The following is a 20,814-nucleotide window of genomic DNA, read 5'->3' as shown; positions in this document are numbered from 1 at the left end:
ATTTAGATTTTATTTATTTATTTATTTTCCCAACTACTCCCACAGACAGGGAATTTTTCTGTCTTATTCGCTGAAATATCCAGCACCAAGAAAAGAGTTTGACACAAGTAGGTGCTCAATAAATAATTGTTGAGTCTAAGGGAGAAAGAGACGACAAGGGTCACTGACATTTATTGTACACCTACTACATATGGGAGCCCTGGTGGCATAGTGGTTAAACATTTCACTGCTAACCAAAAGGTTGGCAGTTTGAGTCCACCAACCACTCCTTGGAAACCCTATGGGGCAGTTCTACTCTGTCCTATAGAATCACTATGAATCGGAATCGACTTGATGGCAATGGGTGCTCTATACTAGATACTTTGCGTTAGAAGGATATTGTCATTGTTATTAGGTGCTATTGAGTCTATTTCAATTCACAACAACCTCACGTGACAGAGTAGAATGGCCCCATAGGATTTTCTAGGCTGTTCCCCGGGGGCGAAGTGGTTAAGCACTGGGCTGCTAACTTAGAAGTGGTGGAGGGGTGGGGGATGAAGGGGGATTGGAACTCATCAGTCTCTCTTCAGGGAGAAAGATGAGGCAGTCTGCTTCTGTGAAGATTTACAGCCTTTGAAACCTTATGGGGCAGTTCTATTCTGTCCTATAGGGTCACTATGAATTACAATAGACTCGATGACCTTTCTTTTTTAATCTTTACAGGAGCAGTTCACCAGATATTTCTCCCACAGTGCTGCTGGGTGAGCTCAAAGTGCCAGCCTTTTGTTTAGCAGTCAAGCACTTAACAATTTTGCCACCAGGACTCCTTCTTGGAAGAATGTATGCTATCATTTAATCTTCAAAAAAACAAAACAAAACAAAAAGCCAGCTTATGTGAACTGTTTAAAATATTTAAAGCTAATAAACAGCATACCAAAAAAACAAATAACATTGCCATTGAGTCAACTCCTACTCATAATGACCCTGTAGGACAGAGTAGAACTGCCCCATAGGGTTTCCCAAAGCTGTAAATCTTTACAGAAGTAGACTGGCACATCTTTCTCCCATCGAGCAGCTGGTGGGTTCAAACCATTGATAAGCAGCCGTGTGCTTAACCACTGTGTCGCCAGGGCTCCTTAATAAACAGCATAGTGAGGAATAAAATCTAAGCCTGACTCTCAACACATGTCTTTTCCACTATACCACGTACCTGACAAATGTGATAAGAAGAGATATGTAGTCATACAAACGGCAGCAGCACTTACTCAACACACAGTGGAGCAGATACATTAGAAGCAATTAAGGAGAGAGTGAGTCACAGGGAGTTGCATGTTTCGACAGGGTGGAGTTGGGGGAAATCACCTTCTGACTAGTTAATCAAGAAAAGTATGGAAAATAAGGTGGGATTTATGGAAAGATAGGAGGGAGGAAACTTCCTGAGCTGGGTGGGAGTGATGATTGAGACAGGTGTGGCTTGGCAGAAGCCATCGGTGGCCTGGGAAGGTGCCAGGGGCAGATAAAGTACAAAACAAAGGTGCTTTAAAAACAGAAATTAAGTGGTATAAAATCCATCTATAATCAACAGAACAAAACGTGCTCAGTCCTGAGCCATATTCCCAATCATTGGTATGCTCAAGTCTATATTTGCAGCCACTGTGTATTTTGAGTGCCTTCCAACCTAGGGGACTCATCTTCCAGTGCTATATTGAACAATGTTCTATTGTGATCCATAGGGTTTTCATTGGCTAATTTTTGGAAGTAGGTTGCCAGACCTTTCTTCCTAGTCTGCCTTAGTCCTTTGAAATAGGTACCCTAATTCTACTTTTATTTATTTTTCCCCTTCTCTTCTTTTTAAAGACTGAGGACATGTACTAGTTTAAAGGCTAGTTTAAAGACTGAAGACATGTACTATTTTGTGCATTTTTTGTATATATTTCAGCTTTATGACCAAAATCTAAGACCAAACAGATAACATGAAATTAATAAAACACAGTATATTAATAACATTTATGACATACATAAGGCAATTTTATAATTTATCAAGGTAATATCCTGGATTATGAAAGAGACTTGACAAAAATTTCCTGAGGCTTTCAACATATTCCTTTATATTTCTGTGCACCTATTTTCAAGAACATGAATTTCAAACAGGAAAAGGCCGAGCAAAGTCTTTGCTGGCTCAGACCATGAGGGCTTCCAGAGTTTCAACAGACAGGCTGTGGACACCACCCAGTATGTTAGAATCACGTAGGCTTCTTGTTACAATGCCACAGCCCAGATCAACTGGATCAGAATTTCTGTGCTTTAGATGGGTGGCATTTTAGAATTTTCATTTTATAATCTGCATTTTTAGCAAGCTGTCAAGGAAATTCTGAGGAACATTCAAGTTTCAAGGGTATGTATATATGTGTGTGGGAGCTTATGGGATATCCAGACCCCATGCAATGTAGGACACACACATACTTGGTGAAACACACTAAGCGCATTCCAAAGAGCGACACTTAGAGATAATTAAGCTTGAAATCTCAGCCTCATAGGGTTCATGATTACTGGAATCTTCAATTAAAAGTACTTTGGATAGGTTCCAGCCTTTGTTCTCACATAAGAGCTCCACCCAACTACCACCTGGCATACGAGGAGGGCCTTTGAGCTCATGGCTCTTTTAGTTTTAACCATTTAACTTAAACGCAAGCTGAATCATTTCTGGAGAAAAATGGATATTTATAGTCATATATATTACATTTGAACCCAGTCACCAACCCCCGAACTGTGTGAGCTTCGGCAAGCTACTTAACTTCTCTGAATCTGTTTCTTTATTTGATAAAATACCCTCCTTGTCAGGTTCTTTTGAAAATTAGACAGAGAACGTTTCAAATGTTTAACATTATGTCACTGACAGTTCCTAGCACATAGTAGGAACAAAACAAAAATATTTTTTTTCCTTTCGACTTCAATAACAAAAACCACAACAAAATATACTTAAAAAAAAGTTTATAGTTACTTAAAACTCAAGTGCTCCCTAATTCCTATAAAACTTGTCAGGTTTTATTCGTATGTTATTTGTAATCAAGAAGGCTACAAAAAGTTAGCTCCAAGGTATAACTCCTATGCTGAATACACAGGTTTCCATCTCAGGTGCCTTGCTAACAATTCCTGAGCATCTTGGAGTCCTGTTCTCAAATCAAGGGCAAAAAAGGAGATCACCAACAATAGAAGACAATTAGATTATGATACAGACTACGATCTCTTAGGCAGCCCTCATCCTCACCTCTCACATTATTTTCGTCTCTTTCTCTCTTACAGTTCTCACTATGTTCCACATCGAAGTGAGTTACCCATAATTTATCTGCCTGCCTCCTTCTTTTCCTTTTCTCTTCTCTTTCCTTTTTAACTTTTGTCCTGATCTCTATCCTTCCTTCCTTCCATATGCATTTTTTCTACAACTGATTACAATGTGTGAGGCTCTATGCTGGCTCTGGGGACACAGATCTGAATGAAACATGGTACTTGTTCTCTAGAAGTTTACAGTTTAGTGTATAGACCAACAGAAAAATGGGATAGAGGCTCTGAAGAAATTGTGCACAGGATACTAGGGATTCTCTAAGGAGGGTTGGCTTACTCAGCCTGAAAGTCAAGGAGGCTTCTAAAAGGAACTCTTGTGATGCTTTTTGGTACTATGGAAAGATTTGGTTAACATATATTAATAGGCAAAAAAATTCATACCAAAGATGAGTATTCAAATAATGCAGCATGAAGAAATCAGGTAATTTCTTCCACAGATAAAAATTATACTGTATAAGATTATTAAAAACAACTATTTGAAGGCACTAGAAATTGACCATAGGCAAGGAGGAACTGAACTCTCTTACAAGGTTGTAAAAATGTGAGTACATGTCTTCCTTGCTTGAGTGTATTTACCAACTCCCTCTTCCCAACTCTTGTTGTGGGAAACTGTAGCCATACTGGCTTGAGTTGACAGATATCTCACTACGGTGTCACAGAACAGCTAGGAATCTAACAAAAAGCTACTAGAGCTGAAAAATGAATTTTGAAAAGCCTCACAATAAAGCAAGTATATACATAGGATGCCATCAAAATTGCAGAGTAGGCAGCTTCAAGTACGTGTCCTTTCATAGAAATATTGAAAAACAAGCAGAAATGGTTGGAACAAGTGGGTAACCTCAGCAAACCCTGGGGAAGGAGGAGACTCTGATTTCCAAAGTTACCACATTATGATATTCTGTTCTGAACAACAAAAAATCACAAGGTGTACAAAGAAACAGACACTCCACTTTTAATGTCATACATGATTTAAAAGATATATGCATAAAAATAATGATAAATCTGTTTTATTGGACATGCAATGTATAAAGATGTTATTTGTGACAACAATAACATGAAGGGGGAGGGGACAGAGCTCTATAGGAGCAAAGTTTTTGAATGCTATCAAAGCTAAATTGGTTTTAATACAAACTAGACTGTAATAAATTTAGAATGTTAATTGTAATTCCCATGGTAACTGCTATAGTAAATCTATTTTTGATAAGCGTGTCAAGACCTTGGAGGAGGAAAAAGCACTCTCTTCAACAAGTAGTGCTGGGACAACTGATGTCCACATGTAAAAGAATGAAGTTATGTTTCTACCTCATGCCATATGCAAAAAATTAACTCAAAATGGATCAACAACCTAAGTATAGGAGCTAACACCATAAAACTCTTACAAGAAGAAAACATAGATGTAAATCTTTGTGACCTTGGATTTGGCAAGAGGTTCTTAGATATGACACCAAAAGCATGAACAACAAAAGACAGAATAGAAAAATCGGACTTCATCAAAATTGAAAACTTTGCATGTCAAAGGACAGTAAAGAAAAAAGGCAAAGCACACAATTGAGAAAAAAATATTTGCTAGTCATATATTTAATTAGACTTGTATTGTTAAAACCAAAAATCAAACTCGTTGCCATCAAGTTGATTCTAATAGCGACCCTAGAGGAGAGAGTAGAACTGCCCTATAGGGTTTCTAAGGAGCAGCTGGTGGATTTGAACTGCAAATCTTTTGGCAAGCAGCTGAGCTCTTAATCACTATGCCGCCAGGGCTACTGTATTGTTAGAACTCAATAATAAAAACATAAATGACCCAGTTTAAAAATGGGCAAATGACTTAAGTAGATGTTTCTCCAAAGGAGATAAACAAATGTTCAAAAAGCACATGAAAAGATGTTCAATATCATTAGTCATTAGAGGTAATGCAAAACAAAGCCACAATGTGATACCACTTTACACCCATCAGGATGGCTATAATAAAAAGGAAAATAACGAATGTTGGTGAAGATGTGAAGATATTAGAACCCTCATCTATTGCAGGTGGGAAGGTAAAATGGTTCAGTTGCTATGAAAAACAGTTTAGAGGTTTCGCAAAAAGTTAAACATAGAATTACCATAAAACCAAACCAAACCCGTGGCCGTTGAGTCAATTCTGACTCATAGTGACCCTATAAGATGGAGTAGAACTGCCCCATAGGGTTTCCAAATAGTGGCTGGTGGATTTGAACTACTGACCTTTTGGTTAACAGCCTGAGCTCTTAACCACTGAACCATCAGGGCTCGAGAATTACTATATGACTCCTCAATTCTCCAAAGAATTGAAAACAGGGATTCAGATACTTGTGCCCCAATGTTTACTACAGCGTTATTGACAGTGGCAAAAAGGTGGAAACAACCTAAACGTTGATGGCAACATATGAATGAATAAACAAAACGTTGTATATCCATACAATAGAATATTCTTCAGCCATAAAGAGAAATTAAATTCTGATACATGCTACAACATGGATGGACTTTGAAAATATTATGCTAAGTGAAATATCCAGATACAAAAGGCCACATATTTATAAGGAATATCCAGAATAGATAAACCCACAGAGACCAAACTCGGATTGGTGGTTGCCAAGGGGCTGGAGGGAAGGAAGAGTGGGGAGAAACTACTTGTATAGGATTTTAGTAAAATTTCAGAGTGATGGAAATATTTTGGAAGTGGATAGATATAGGTGGTGTGATGGTTAAGGTTATGTGTCAAATGGCTAGGCCATGATTCTCAGTGGTTTGGCAGATATTATGTAATCACCCTCCATTTTGTGATCTGACGTGAGCAGCTAATCAATTGAAAGGGGAGTTTCCTTGGGAATGTGGCCCGCATCCAATATTTATGGATGCTCTGGCATGCCCTCTTTCAGTCCTGCATCCAACTCTTCATCCTCTGACCACTGGTTCTTGAGATGTGAGCCAGCAGCCTTCTATCTGACCTGCTGATTTTGGGTTCATCAGCCCCTGCAGCTATGTGAGTCCAGCCTAATGCCTGACCCAGGGATTTGGAACTTCCAACCTTTACAACTGTGTGAGCCATTTCCTTGAAATAAATCTCTCTCTGTATATTTATATATATGCTTCATTGATTTTGTTCCTCTAGGCTATATTTTGAATGTACTAAATGCCACTGAAGAAGACCTGATAGTGCAGTGGTTAAATGCTTGCTGCCAACAGAAAGATCAGCAGTTTGAACCCACCAGCCACTCGGTGATGAAAGATGTGGCAATCTGCTCTCGTAAAGCCTTGGAAACCCTATCAGGCAGTTCTACTTTGTCCTATAGAGTCACTATAAATTGGAATCCACTCAAAGGCAACAGGTTTGGGTTTTGGTTTTTTAGGTTGTTCATTTTAAGATGATTAATTTTATTTTGCATGAATTTTACCTCAATAAAATTTTAATGTAAATATAAAAATTATATTTCTATATTGTAAAGTCATTATAAGTCAGAATTGATTCAACAGCAATGGTTTTTTTTTTAAATGCTACTGAATTATTCATTTAAAATGGTGAATTTTATTTTATGTGAATTTTACCTCAATAAATTTTTTAATGTAAATATAAAAATAATATATCTATATTGTTGTGGTTTTAAAATTTCCACAAATTCTTTGATTTTTTTCCTTTAAAGGGTAGATTCTAATTCCCTTTTCTTAAATGTGGGTTAGTGACAGAAACTTGCTTCTAATTAATAGAATGTGGCAGAAGTGACAGTGTATGACTTCTGAGACCAGGTCATAACAGGCATTCCATTTGCAGCCTTGTTCTTTGGGATCACTTGCTTTGGGAGAAGCAAATCACCTTGTTGTGAGATCACTCAAGCAGCCCTGTGGAGAGGCCCAAGTGGAGAGGAACCAATTTGCCAGCAGTAACTTGCCAAACACGTGAATAAGCCACCATGGAGGTATATCCTCCAGCTTCAGTTAAGCTTTCAGAGATCTCAGCCCCTCAAGTGTTTGAGTCTTCCAGATGAGGCTCCAGGTATAGTGGAGTAGAAATAAGTCATCCCCACTAAGCCCTATGCAAATTCGTGAACTACAGAAACCATGAGATCCCAAATAATAATCCTTGTTTTAAGCCACTAAGTTTTGGGGCAATTTGTTATGTAGCAAGACATACATACTCTGTCCTATAGGGTCGCTATGAGTCGGAATTATATTGTATATTATATAGATATGCGCACAATGTATATATATATGTACAAGCAATGAACAATTGGAAAAAGGAATAAAAAAATTCCAATTACAATGGCATTAGAAATTATGTAGGACTAAATTTAACAAAAAATATGCCAGACTTTTACTCTGAAAACTACAAAACATTGCTGAAATTAAAGAAGACATAAATAAATACAGAGATACACTATTTCATGGGTTGGAAGAAACAATATGGTTGACATGTTTCTCTGAACTGATTTATAGAATTAATGCAATTGAAATCATATTTCCAGTAGACTATTTTATAGAAATTGATAAGGAGACCCTAAAATTTATATGGAAATTCAAAATAGTCAAACAAATAAAAACAAACTTGGAAGACAGATACTACCTGATTTCAAAATATACTGTAACGCTATAACAATCAGAATGTTTTTTTGGTAAACCATCTTTCAGAAAAAGAGGGCAGGGCTGATTTGTAGAAGTTGTTGATTTCTGTGATACAAACACTCCCACCACAGCTGATTTTTAAGCTATCAACAATTTAACAACCAGTTTGCTAATTCTTAAATATTTAGTAGTCTGCTATCATAAGCTGGTACGAGCCGGCTCCAGTACAACACTGAGTGGTATTATCATAGGATGGAGCCCTGGTGGTACAGTGGTTAAGAACTTGGCTGCTAACCAAAATATCAGCAGTTCAAATCCACCAGCTGCTCCTTGGAAACCCTATGGGGCAGTTGTACTCTGTCCTATAGGGTCACTATAAACCAGAACCGACTCAACGGCACCTAACAACAACATCATAGGATAGACATAGAGCTCAATGGAACAGAATAAAGAAGTCCTGAAATAGACCCATGCCTATATGCTCAAATGATTCTCAACGAAGGTGACAAGGTAATTCAATGAGGAAAGGATAGTCTTTTAACTAATGGTACTGGAACAATTGGATATCCCTAACTGAAAAAAGAAGCCTTGACACTTATCTCACACCACACACAAAAATTAACTCAAAATCGATTATAGACTTAACATAAGAGCTAAAACTATAAAACTTTTGGAAGAAAATATTTGTAAAAATATTTAGACAAACATTTCTCGGATAGGAACAAAAAGCATGAAGTATAAAAGAAAAAAACTTATAAATTGCATTTCATCAAAATTAAAGACTTCAATAGGAACCATTAAGAAAATAAAAAGGCAAACCACAGTCTGGGAGAAAATACTTGCAAAATATGTACCTGACAAAGGACTTGTATCTAGGATATAAAAAGAATGCTATTTGGAAATCAATTTGGCACTTCCTTAAAAAGCTAGAAATAGAAGTACCATAGGATCCAACAAACCCATCCTTGCAATATATCCTAGAGAAATAAGAGCCATCACATGAATAGATATATGCACAGCTATGTTCATTGCAGCACTGTTCACAAGAGCAAAAAGATGGAAACAACCTAGGTGCTCATCAACAGATGAATGGATAAAAAAATTATGGAACATACACACAATGGAATATTATGCAATGATAAAGAACAATAAAGAATCCTCGAAACATCTCATAACATGGATGAATCTGGAGGGCATTATGCTGAGTGAAATTAGTCAGTTGCAAAAGGACAAATATTGTATGAGACCACTATTATAAAAACTCAAGAAAAGGTTTAAGCACAGAAGAAAACATTCTTTGATGGCTACGAGGGTGGGGAGGGAGGAAGAGGGGAATTCACTAACTAGGTAGTAGACCAGAATCATCTTGGGTGAAGGGAAGGATAACACACAATACAGGGGAAGTCAGCACAACTGAATTAAACCAAAAGATAAGACATTTCCTGAACACAAGCAAATACTTTGAGGGACAAAATAGCATTGTCTCTGGACCATGGTTTTGAGGAACATCTAGGTCAATTGGCATAACAAAGTTTATTAAGAAAGTGTTCTATATCCCACTTTGGTGAGTGGCATCTGGGGTCTTAAAAGCTTCTGAGTGGCCATCTAAGATACATCAATTTGTCCCAACCCACTTGGAGCAAAGGAAAATGAAGAACACCAAAGACACAAGGAAAATATTAGCCCAAGAGACAAAAGGGCCACATAAACCAGAGACTCCCTCAGTCTGAGACCAGCAGAACTAAATGGTGCCTGGTTACCACCAAGACTGCCTTGACAGGGAACACAACAGGGAGTACCTGAATGAGTCAGAGAAACACGTGGAACAGAACTCAAATTCACATAAAAAGACTGGCTTAAAGGTCTGAGACTGGAGGAATCTCCTCGGCCGTGACCCCTGGTAGCTATGTTAACCCAGAACTAAAACCATTCCCAAAGACTACTCTTCAGACAAAGAGTAGACTAGGCAACAAAACATAAAATAATACTCGTGAAGAGTGTGCTTCTTAGTTCAAGCAGATATCTGAGACCAAACAGGTGCTCCTCTCTGGAGGCAAGATGAGAAGGCAGGAAGTGACCGGAACTGGTTGAATGGACACAGGAAACTCGATGTGTAGAGAGGGAATGTGCTATCATATTGTAGGGATTGCAGCTAGGGTCACATGACAATAAAAAAAAAGTATATGTGTATAAAAATTTTCTATGAGAGACTAAATTGAGCTATAAACTTTCACCAAAAGTACAATAAAAAAAAAAAATTGAGCAAATGAATTGATATAGTATATCTACTTCTAGAGGGAATTAATCAGATTATAAAATCTTTTGGATCTAATGGAGTGAAAAAAAAAGAATGAAGAATGCTAAAAACTAAATAATAGGAAGAAATGCAACTCAATATTTTTTAAAAAGAAGATATATGAATGGCCATCAAGCACATGAAAAGATGCTTAATATCATGAGTTAACATGGAGCTACCACTATACACCTACTGGGATGGCTCAAATTAAAAAGACTAATATTGTCAAGTGTTGGTGAGGATGTGGAACTATATTGCTAGTGGGAATACAAAATGGTGGAGTCACTTCGGCAGTCTAGCAGTTTTATATGCACTGGCAATTTCACTCCTAGGTATCTACCCAAGAGAAATGAAAGCACGCATCCATACAGAAACTTGTATGTGACTCCTAGCAGCAGCGTTGTTTATAATAGTCCCAAATTGGGAACAATCCAAATGTCCATCAACTGGTGAACAGACAAATTGTGGAATGTCGGTACAATAGAATTCTACTCAGCAATAAAAGTGGAACAAATTACCGATACATACAGCAAAATAAATGATCTCAAAGCATCATACTAAATTAAAGATACCAGACCAAAAAACACCCCTGTATACTGTATGATTAAACTTATTTGAAATTGTAGAAAATGCAAAATTATAGAGACAGACAGCATACAGATGGTTGCCCGAGACTGGAAGTAGGGGCAAGGGTCATGAGAGCTCTTTTGGAGATCATGGATATGTTTTATGTCTTGATTTTGGTGATCATTACAAGACTCTACATTTCCCCAAACTCATTGAACTATACACATGTATCAGTGAATTATATTGTCTATAAGTTATACCTTAAAAATGTTTATACCCATTGCATTATTTTTCTATTGCTGCTATAACAAATTACCACAAATTTAGTGACAAGACAACACAAATTTATTATCTTACAATTCTGTAAATTAGAAGTCTCACTGGGCTAAAATCAAGGTGTTAGCGGGGCTGTGTCTCTTTTTGGAGGCTCTAGGGGAGAATCTGTTTCCTTGTCTTTTCCAGCTTCTAGAAGCTGCCCTCATTCCTTGGCTTATGGCTCTCTTCTATCTTCAAAGCCAATAATGTTGGACCAAGTCCTCATGCTGCCGTTTTTCTGACACTCCCACTTCTACAACAAAGAACTCTTGTGATTATACTGGGCTCACACGAATAACCCAGCATAATCTCCCCGTTAGCAACATTAATTCTGTCTGATACCTTAATTCCCCTTTGCCATGTACATTAGCATATTCATGTGTTCCAAGGATTAGGATGTGGACATCTTTGGGGGCCATTATTCTGCCTACCATACCCATGGGTTTGGTTAAGTCCATTGTTGGAATTTTATCCCAATGAAGTAATCCAAATGAATGAAAGGGAACCAAAAATAAAAGGAAGATATTTACAACTTTATTTCTAAAAGCAAAAGGTTGAAATAACCTAAGTGGCTACATTATGATATCTTTAAACAGTATGATATTGTTTATAATAATGAGGAAAACTGTGAGGTTACATAAAACATGCTTTTGTGAAAAAATGAGAATATAAAATACTGACCATACTATGATTACAACCACATAGAAATTACCTTAATATATGGTCAGAGATCAGAAGGGAACAAACAGCCATAGAAAATGAAGGTTGGAAGGTTGGAAGGTTGGACTGTCAGTGAATCATTTTTTTCATTTAATTTCTGTTTATGCTGTTTTGTGAAGTGCCAGCCACCTGCTTGGAACAATATATAAGATGTGCTGGTCTTAATCTTCCCTAGGACTGTCCTCTCTCTAAGGGATTTCTGTGAGAACACCAAAAACTGGTAGACATGTCTCATTCCTGTGGATCCAAACCCACTGCCGTCGAGTCGATTCCGACTCAGATAGGAGTCCAAAATTTCTGAAGTCCTTACTTGGAGCTGAGGTCATCATGCAGTGATATTGGCTACCTTTTCAATGTAGTCATTCCCTATATGATTTCTCTGTATGTCTTACTTCTTTGGTTCTTGCCTCGCATTGCCAAAATTAATGTTTGGCTGTGTATAGCATCCTGGGAAAGGCTCATGTAGGGCTTTTATCTTCCTTAGCCTTATCAATCGTAAGGCAAAACAGACCATGGTTTTTCAAAACCCTTCTTGTGGGTAATGGAAATCTTCCAAAACAAGGGCATCCAGGGCCACACTCCTTAGGGTTTCCAGGCACTTAGGCAAACTACCTTTTGTAGGACCTCTGCCTATTGTAGAAGACAGGTATTGTGATCTGCTTCTGAGAGGTCACAGACTTAGAAACCCTGTGGAGTTCAGCTCTACTCTGCAACAAATGGGGTCACCATGAGTTGAAATCGACTCGGCAGCAACTGGTTTGGTTTTTGGTTTGGTCTGCCTATATAAACAATTTGATTCAAAAGTATCTTATCAAATTCATGGGCTCATGCAAGGTATAATGACTTATCAAAGAAGACAATTTGTTTCTTAAACAATCAGTACATGTGAAGAGTCTTTATAATACCTGCATACCATCTTTTTGTGTTCTTTGTATCAAATGCATTGTTTCTGGCTAATTTTATACTTCGCACCATGAGAAAAAGCTAGCAACACTTACTACTCACAAAGCCATGACTTTTTGAAACCATTTGTATTATAGTTCCCTAATACTTAATACCACTTACTTAACAACTGCAACATCCATCATGCCACCTATGGATACCAGCTTCCAAATGACTCTCTCAAAGATTGTTACTATGCTGTGTTGATAATGACCACAAATGCAGGCCTTACAATTGTATGTTGTTAAGAAAATATACGAATGATAATTTGTTTTCTGGTCCTTAAAGTTACATTTGAGATTTTATAGTATAAACGTAGATCAACATATTTTCCAGCCATGTCTTCTCGTGGACTCCTTAGGCATTACCAGAATGAAATCTCTTCCCATGCTGATTATACTCCTGCCATCCACACACCACCACCAGTGAGCAGAATAGGTGAGAAACCTGTGGGCAGAGCCAGCACAGTCTAAACTTTACAAGGAATATGTGTTCAGCGTAAGAGCTATTATCAAGTAGACACACAAGACTATGTGGGCAGATCCTGCCTGAAGGTGAGATGAGAAGGCAGAGGGCAACAGGAGCTGGCTGAATGGACACGGGGAATACAGGGTGGAGAGGAGGAGTGCACTGTCTCATTAAGGGGAGAGCAGCTAGGAATACATAGCAAGGAGTGTGTAAGTTTTTGTATGAGAGACTGACTTGTAAACTTTCACTTAAAGCACAATAAATAAATAAATAAAAGAGCTATTGCAAAGGTCTGTTTGTGTTGAGGCACAAGGTTCTCAAGAGCCTCCAGAGAAGACAGGCCAAGCCCTCCCTGGAGGACTGCCTCACATGTTATGCAGACCCTGCAGGGGTGTAAGGTGTCCCCCAGAGGGGCCAGCAGCAGGGGCACACATGGTAAAGTTCACTTGTCTCCACCCTGCCGCTCTCAGAGTCTATAGATAGGAGGTAGCTCTGTAGTCAGAACATAGACAGGTGAAAGTCAACACAGGAGCTCACATACGTGCTTAAGCCCAAGAGTAAATGACAGACTGTTGGCTGCCTGGAGCTCTGAACACATGCTGTGTTTGATGTGAGAGGCTGTCAAAAGTATCATGTTACCACCATTCTGGCAGCCCAATCATGCAGCATCTAGCAAAATACATGCTGCAAGGGCCAGCGGAAAGGTCTGTGTGTGCATCATGATTCCCCTCCCCCCCGCCCCTTATTCAGGAGTCCCCATAAACATGAGAGTGCCTCGTGGCATCCTAATGACCCCACTCGGGGTCAGGGTAGAGGGGAATAGCTCCTAGAAAAGGAGATGTGGGGCCAGGGGTCAGAGAGCCCTGCCTGGATCCATCTCTGCCAGCCCTGCTGGTCCCAGGGACTGGAAGGAGATTTAGAAAATTTCTAGAAAGGAGCTTTCTGAAACCAGGACATGCATAAGGCACAGTCTAAGGCCAGGGCACCCTGGTCTGCCATCGTGGTTGGTCTCAGGGCACTGGAGAGGCACTTAAAAGGTTTTGAGGAAAGCACTCCAAAGCTGGGGCCTCACTTGCCTTGGCCTAAGAGTGGTACTGAGATTATCAGCACCTGGTATACTTTGGTGTAGTTTTCGCTTTCTCAGGACATTTTATGTTAGTCTCTTCAGGTGAAGTGGCTTCCCCAAGGGTGAGAGAAATTTCCACACTCATTTTTACAACAAACTGAGAAAAAACTGAACTTGTTTAACAACCAAGTCATTTTAAATCCTTTCCAGATTAGGATGGGTGTTATTAAATTAATCTGTTCCCTTGACAATATTAACTCGTTTTTTATGGACTCAGCTGGGGCACTCGTAAATGCAGAGGGTGAGGTAGGCTCAGGTAAATCTGGGTGTGCTAGAGGCAGCAAATCCTTCGTAACATTGATGAATGTAGTGTGAAGAATTGCTATGGTATTGCTATTCTCCCACGCTGCAGTACAGTTTTGGGAGTGCCCTTCTGTCATTCTCGTTAGGTAATGATCACTCAAGACTTCTGGCTAGGACAAGATCTCATAGAAAGTCATGATGTGCTACGCTAATTCAGCAGTCATTTTTTGACTTTTTTTTTTTTCTTCTTGAAGATGAATATCAATCTTCTATCCATACATTGACTAGCTACACTGTCCAAATCATCTAGATTATTGCACCAGCTTCTAAATGTTCTCTTCACAGCTCCTTCCATCCTCTCTCTCTCATGGATCAGGTAACTCTAAAATGCAAATCTAATCATGTTATTCACACTTGTCTTTTTAATGGTCTTGCATTGCCCTTTATTTGCACTTACTGGCCTTCTCCATGCTTTCTCTTGTCTACAGGCCTTCACGCCCACGGTTTGCCCCACCTGGAACATTCTACCACCCCCCTTATCTCTGTTGGCCTGGCTAATTTATACTTGCTTTTGTGCCTCAATTTAAATTTTACTTCCTCTTAGAAGCTATCCAGAATACTCCCAGACTAGCCTGCTGTATTATCACACAATCACCCTGTATTGTTACTGCTTTTTATTGGTCACTATTTCTCACCAAATGCAAATTCGATAGGAGTGGGGACTGTCAATCCTGCTTGCCATCATAACTCCTTTGTCTAGAACACAGTAGGTGCTTAACAGGTATTTGTTGACAAATAAATAAATTATAAATTTTTTAGAACTTTATGAAGTAAGCATTATATCGGAGTCATTTTATAAATAAGAAAAACAAGTAAAACCGCTGGACTTTGTATGTTGAAGAACAGTTTAGCAGATGCCTAAGCTATACCTTTTTCCTTCTTCAGAATCTTAGGGGGAAAAAAGTCATAGTGTCTTGAAGCTTTAGTGCTTTTCATGGCAATCATCTTGATAGTCACTTATATGATTTGGTGGAAGGGCCATGAGTGTGGATAAATGCATATGAAATCTTCAGAGTTATCTATATCTTTAGTATGATGGTACCTGTACCATCCCAGTTATCGTTGTTCAACATGTGCCTCAACCCAAGTCAAGAACGTTTCTTTGTAACTTGATCTATATGTTCTGAGTCAGGAATTTTTAAGTATCCTTGTCCAGGTCAGAAGGTGCCTCCAGGCCCTGCCTTCTCTGATAAAAAAATTACACCACACTCCTAACCCACTCAACCTACCGTGACACCCTCTCCATCAGAGAAAAAGAAACAATCCATTCAGCTTTGTTCTGGGCTCAACAGCTCACATGGCATGGACTTCCTAGCAAAACTTAGACCCACAGCTGTTGGATGAATCCAATGTTGCTGATACCTTAATCAAACAGCTCTTCATAATACTAATGTGATTTTACATGACTTTTTGTTTGCTTGGGGTTGAGAACAAAGCCAGTTACAAAAAGATAAGGATCACCCTGCTTCACTGACTCCCATAGAAACACCTTGGGGCAAAAAATGTCTTTTGTTCTCTCTTAGTTTCAACTGCTCTTAAAATCTTTATCCATGTACCTATGTATCTATCTGTTCTGGAAGGGTATATATGCAAATGTTAACAGGGTCCTAAGATTCTTGGGAAAATCCTTCCAGGTTTTCATTAGCTCTGGGGTCCAGGACTGTTCAGTCTGCCATATTCCACTAAGATTTCAAAGCAGTGTAAGCAATGTCCAAACGAAGAGGAAGAGTAAGAACATTTGACATGTCTCAGTCTCTTGCTATCCTTAAATTTCAGTCTAACTGAACATAAAAGAATCAAAGGACTCAAATAGAGGAGTCTTCCTTGATCCTAAAATAATTAAGCAAACTAAGACAAAGAGGAAAACAAAGCGGCTCCAAAGGAAGGACCAGATTATAAGGACAGAAAACTGTTGTGTTATACCCTTGTGTCAACACTCAGATGGGGCAATGATACTCTGTCAAAGTTAGATAGATAGGACAGACGGTTGGTATAACCACTCCATAAGTTATGGGTTTGGAATAAAAGGTCAGAAGAATTCACGCTGCCTTCTTGAGGGACTAGATGTTTTGTAAACATTCTCCCCTTGCCTTTGCTCATGACATTTCCTGGAAACTTTGCAAAACCAAAAGCAAGGAGCCAATTACAACTAGCAGACATACTCTATTTGTTTTTCAGAGTGGGTTTTATTCTTTAAAAAATCCTTATTTCTATCTTCTTTTAAGTTAGAAGATCTGGAAACACTGATTTCCGTATTCCTGGATGACAATAATCAGTGAGAGTGGGGTAGTTGGCCTCTTCTCCATGGGTCCCCTGTTTGCTACAATTGTTTCCATTTTATATTTTCTTATACCAAAAAAAAAAAAAAAAAACCAAAAACCTGTTGCTGTTGAGTCGATTTCGACTCATAGTGACCCTATAGGACAGGGTAGAACTGTCCCATAGGGTTTCCAAGGAGCACCTGGTGGATTCGAACTACCGACCTTTTGGTTAACAGCCATAGCTCTTAACCACTACACCACCAGGGTTTCCTTTCTTATACCAGCCCCTTTATTCATTTACATCACCTGCCTGTCTCCTTTGGACATAGGAGTTTGCAATCCCTGCTCTACAGAGACAGCCCTCCCCATCCATCTCTACCTGTTGATTTTCTAGCTATTATTCATGGTCCATCTCAAATGACAACGTTCTCTTTCCTTTTCCCAATAATCAGAGGTAAGTTCTTCCTCTTTTTAACACAACATTTGAAATACTTCTTTTGTAGTATACACAGTATGCAGTAATATTATTATTCTTATTTGTATTGTACATATCTCATCCTTCTGACTGTACTGTAAGGTTTACAGGCTTACGTATTCATTCATTCATTCATTCAGCAGAATTGTATTATATTAAGTACTAGGTGCCACACGCTAGGCTAAGTGCTATGGATATTGCAATGAATAAGAGAAACAGAATGCAGTCCCTCTGGGAGCTACTGAGAGCAGGAACTGTCTCTTCCTCTTCTTCGCTTCCACTGCAGAGCCTAGAAGAGTGTCTTGCACTTAATAAATAGTTGGCATTTGTGATGTGAATTTAGAAGCATCATTTACACTTACAAAGTGTCTTCTACTTGGCAACTCTATTAACCCAGATTATATCATTTCTATTAAATAAAAGTATTAAAGCTATATTTCTTCAAGAGGAAGTCTAAAAATCAGAATTTTCATTAAGGTATACTAACCACTAAACATTTCTTCTTTCTCTCCAATTGCTCTGAATCACCAACATTTTATTCTATAGTGTGCTCAAAGTACTCAGGTGTACTCTGATGTCCCTCTAAATTCATTTACCTGGGTAACTGCTGAAAGAGAGACGTTTACTGCTGGTGTCTTTATCTTTGATGTTGAAATTCCAGTGTTTATATATCCTCAGCATGGCTGCATACGTGTACCAACTTGAGTGAGCAAAAAAGATATTCTCAAATCCAGGAAGAACCTATGACCAGAATAACAGTGAATAACACAGAGGCATATAGATAACTGACTACAATTTTAAGTGTAGGAAGCATACAGGGGTTGTGTCAATTCAGGAATTTTTCTGCAACTCTTTGCTTAAAACCCAAGTGACTATTGCTATATTTATTACTGGAGAATGTGGCCAAGGAGTCCAACATTAACCTTTAATGTACACAAAACAGATAGACTCCATCCTTTTAAAATTCAGGAAATGGCAGGTGCATCAAGCATGAAAGAAATGGTAGAACAAACAGAGATGACCTCAGGTACTTCCAATTCCCTCCATTGAAGTTCCTTCTAGTTTTGAACTTCTGTGATATAGGAACCCAGGAGCTGGCAAACAGCTATAGGTAGGGGTGATAAGATTTTGCCACAATTTGGGTAACATACAGAAAGAGTCTGTGTGACCAGAAAAAGGGAGAAAGAGGGGCTGTTTTGTATAGTTTACCTTAATGAGAGCAGAGCAATGTCCCATTTCCGGTCTGTGTATAAACTTCAGGTTACTGCTTTTTGTGAGAAAGAATGAGGGAATCAGATCCAACAGATCTCCAACAGCATTCAGGAACTGAATCTGGAAAAAGGTCAGGGGCTGGGAGAGGACAAGGACTGCACTTAACATCAATTTGTGACAGTCAGATGTCATTTTCTATTTTTCCCCTGGCTAAGGATCCATTAAATTATTCCTTGGAAAAGTCCCTAATGTAACCAATATACTAGATTTTATTGTAGCTTATAAAATAATTTTTTATTCCTTTTTATAGTTCATAAGAGATGTTTTAGCATGTTTCCGTATACACAGGTTTTGGGAGTGTTTCTTTTGACAGCAAAACAAACTGAGCCTTCTGTTTACATTCCTCTACAGCAGAGTTTCTTAATATCAGTGCTATTGACATTTGCACTGGATAATCTTTGTTGGGGGGGGGTGTGGTGGGGCTGTAAGATATTTAGCAGCAACCCTGGCCTGTACTTATTAGATATCAGTAGCATCCACCAGTTTTGACAACAAGCAATATGTCCAGACATTTCCAAATATCCCCTGGGTGAGGGGGAATTACCCCCAGCTGAGAACCATTGATTTACAGGAAAAATATTCAACTAAGATGTTTTTTATTTTGGTTGTGTGTTTAATGTAGGATGAACTGACTTGATAGCATTAACCTAAAGCAATTATCAGACTTACACTTCAATGCGAACTTTTTGTTAACTAGACAGCACTGCTCCAGCAAGAGTAAAAATTTAATACTCAATACACAAGAGTAGACCAGGACTAGGCCTCTATTAACTCTAAAAAGTTAATTCTTGGGAAGAGTTGGTGGGAAAACAAACAATGATGTTTTAACCAAAACAAATAAATAAAATTAACCCAATTAGTTATTTATATATTCTTTTTGCCCTCCTTTAAAAAAAATAAGTGATACATTCATGTTTTGAAATTAAAAAGATTATGAAGTCTGATGAAGAGCTTTGCAAAACTAAAACCCTTGGTATGACTGGGACTTCTAGCTAAGGTCTGAGCCTAATCCTTTCTTGTCCTAAGTGACTCCATCTTGGAGTTCTCTGTCATACAATGCCACTTGTCATGTTAAGTGTTTTTACTTCCCTATTCTGCTAGAGGAAGTGCTTGCTGTTAGAAATGGCTGATGTTAAAAAAAAAAAAAAAGATAATTCAAGAACTATACAGGTGTGAAACATGTGACTCTGCCTATTATGCCAGTTCTCAGAAAAAGCCGCCTTCACCCTCCCTTGAAAAATGTTTTTCTGGCCTGTGCTTAGGTCCTTACAAAGCCTCGTATTTTTTTTTTTTTTAATCTTGTTCAGCTGAAACGCAAGGGGGACTTAACCCCCTTAAAACTTAGAATAAACTAATATTACTAAGCTAGGGCTTTTCTGTATCATCTAAAGCCATCCGTGCAAAAGATGTCAACACATTGCCAGAATGGTCAACCAGGGCATTGCCACCTACAGTTTTGTATATATTGACAAATCAAAATTGTTTTAGCTGTATTGTGCCGTTTGCAGTTTTTTTCCTTCGTAAGTCTTTGTATTACATTGCCCCCCAGCCCCTGGAACACACTGTTGGATTTCTCTGAGCATTGTATCTCCCCATTTTGCAAAACACTTTCTTTGCCATAATAAAACTCTTTGTTTTTAAACCTCAACAGAAGTATGGTGTTTATACTACAACATTTGGTGTCAGAAGTGGGATCTATAGGCAACTCCCTCTGACACCCTCCCCCATCCCCCGCAAAAACTGTGAAAATGGGCTCTGGATCCAGCTGAGTCAATCAGACTCTCCTTTTTCCACGGACCTTTGGGGACCATCTGGGTGAGTACTTCTTGGATAGAACCGCTGCATCCTTGAACTGAGGCCTCTGAGTTTTATTACTGGTGCACTTTTATTCTTATTAGCTTATTTTCATTAGTATTTGCTCACTTTCAATCTTAATTCAGCCTGAATTTGTTTTCCCTTTTCTCCCTGTTCTGGTTCTGACAGAGGTAACTCTACTCCTTGAGTCTTGGTCTGCTTGCAAGTCTGGGTCTAAGTTCTCCACTCAAAAGTTTGGGTGCCTTTGATTGCAAGACAACAATCAAGAGTAATTCTCTGCCCTCCACTGGGACACCATTAGAGGAAATTGATTGTCTACTTCCAGGTTTGGGTTGAGTGTTTCCATCTGCAAGTCCAGGCA

At 38.6% G+C, this 20,814-nt stretch overlaps 1 protein-coding gene across 4 annotated transcripts in view; it reads right to left on the bottom strand.

The window, feature by feature from the left end:
* The window catches only part of PLBD1 (phospholipase B domain containing 1), an 82,761-nt gene that overhangs the window by 21,758 nt on the left and 40,189 nt on the right, over positions 1-20,814 (bottom strand). For all 4 annotated transcript variants that reach the window (XR_002787064.2, XM_023554546.2, XM_023554555.2 and 1 more), the window contains exons 5-6: positions 18,576-18,716; positions 17,963-18,107 (exon numbers count right to left, since the gene is read on the bottom strand). Coding sequence is in view for 3 of the 4 variants with exons in the window: in XM_023554546.2 (XP_023410314.1) it covers positions 17,963-18,107; positions 18,576-18,716 (286 nt within the window). In the remaining variant the exon portion in view is untranslated. The remainder of the gene's footprint in view (positions 1-17,962; positions 18,108-18,575; positions 18,717-20,814) is intronic.

This window comes from Loxodonta africana, chromosome 4 (assembly GCF_030014295.1).
Source record: "Loxodonta africana isolate mLoxAfr1 chromosome 4, mLoxAfr1.hap2, whole genome shotgun sequence".
Taxonomy (NCBI): domain Eukaryota; kingdom Metazoa; phylum Chordata; class Mammalia; order Proboscidea; family Elephantidae; genus Loxodonta; species Loxodonta africana.
The sequence above is the reverse complement of the archived record's forward strand: the minus strand, read 5'-3'. Positions and strand labels throughout refer to the sequence as shown.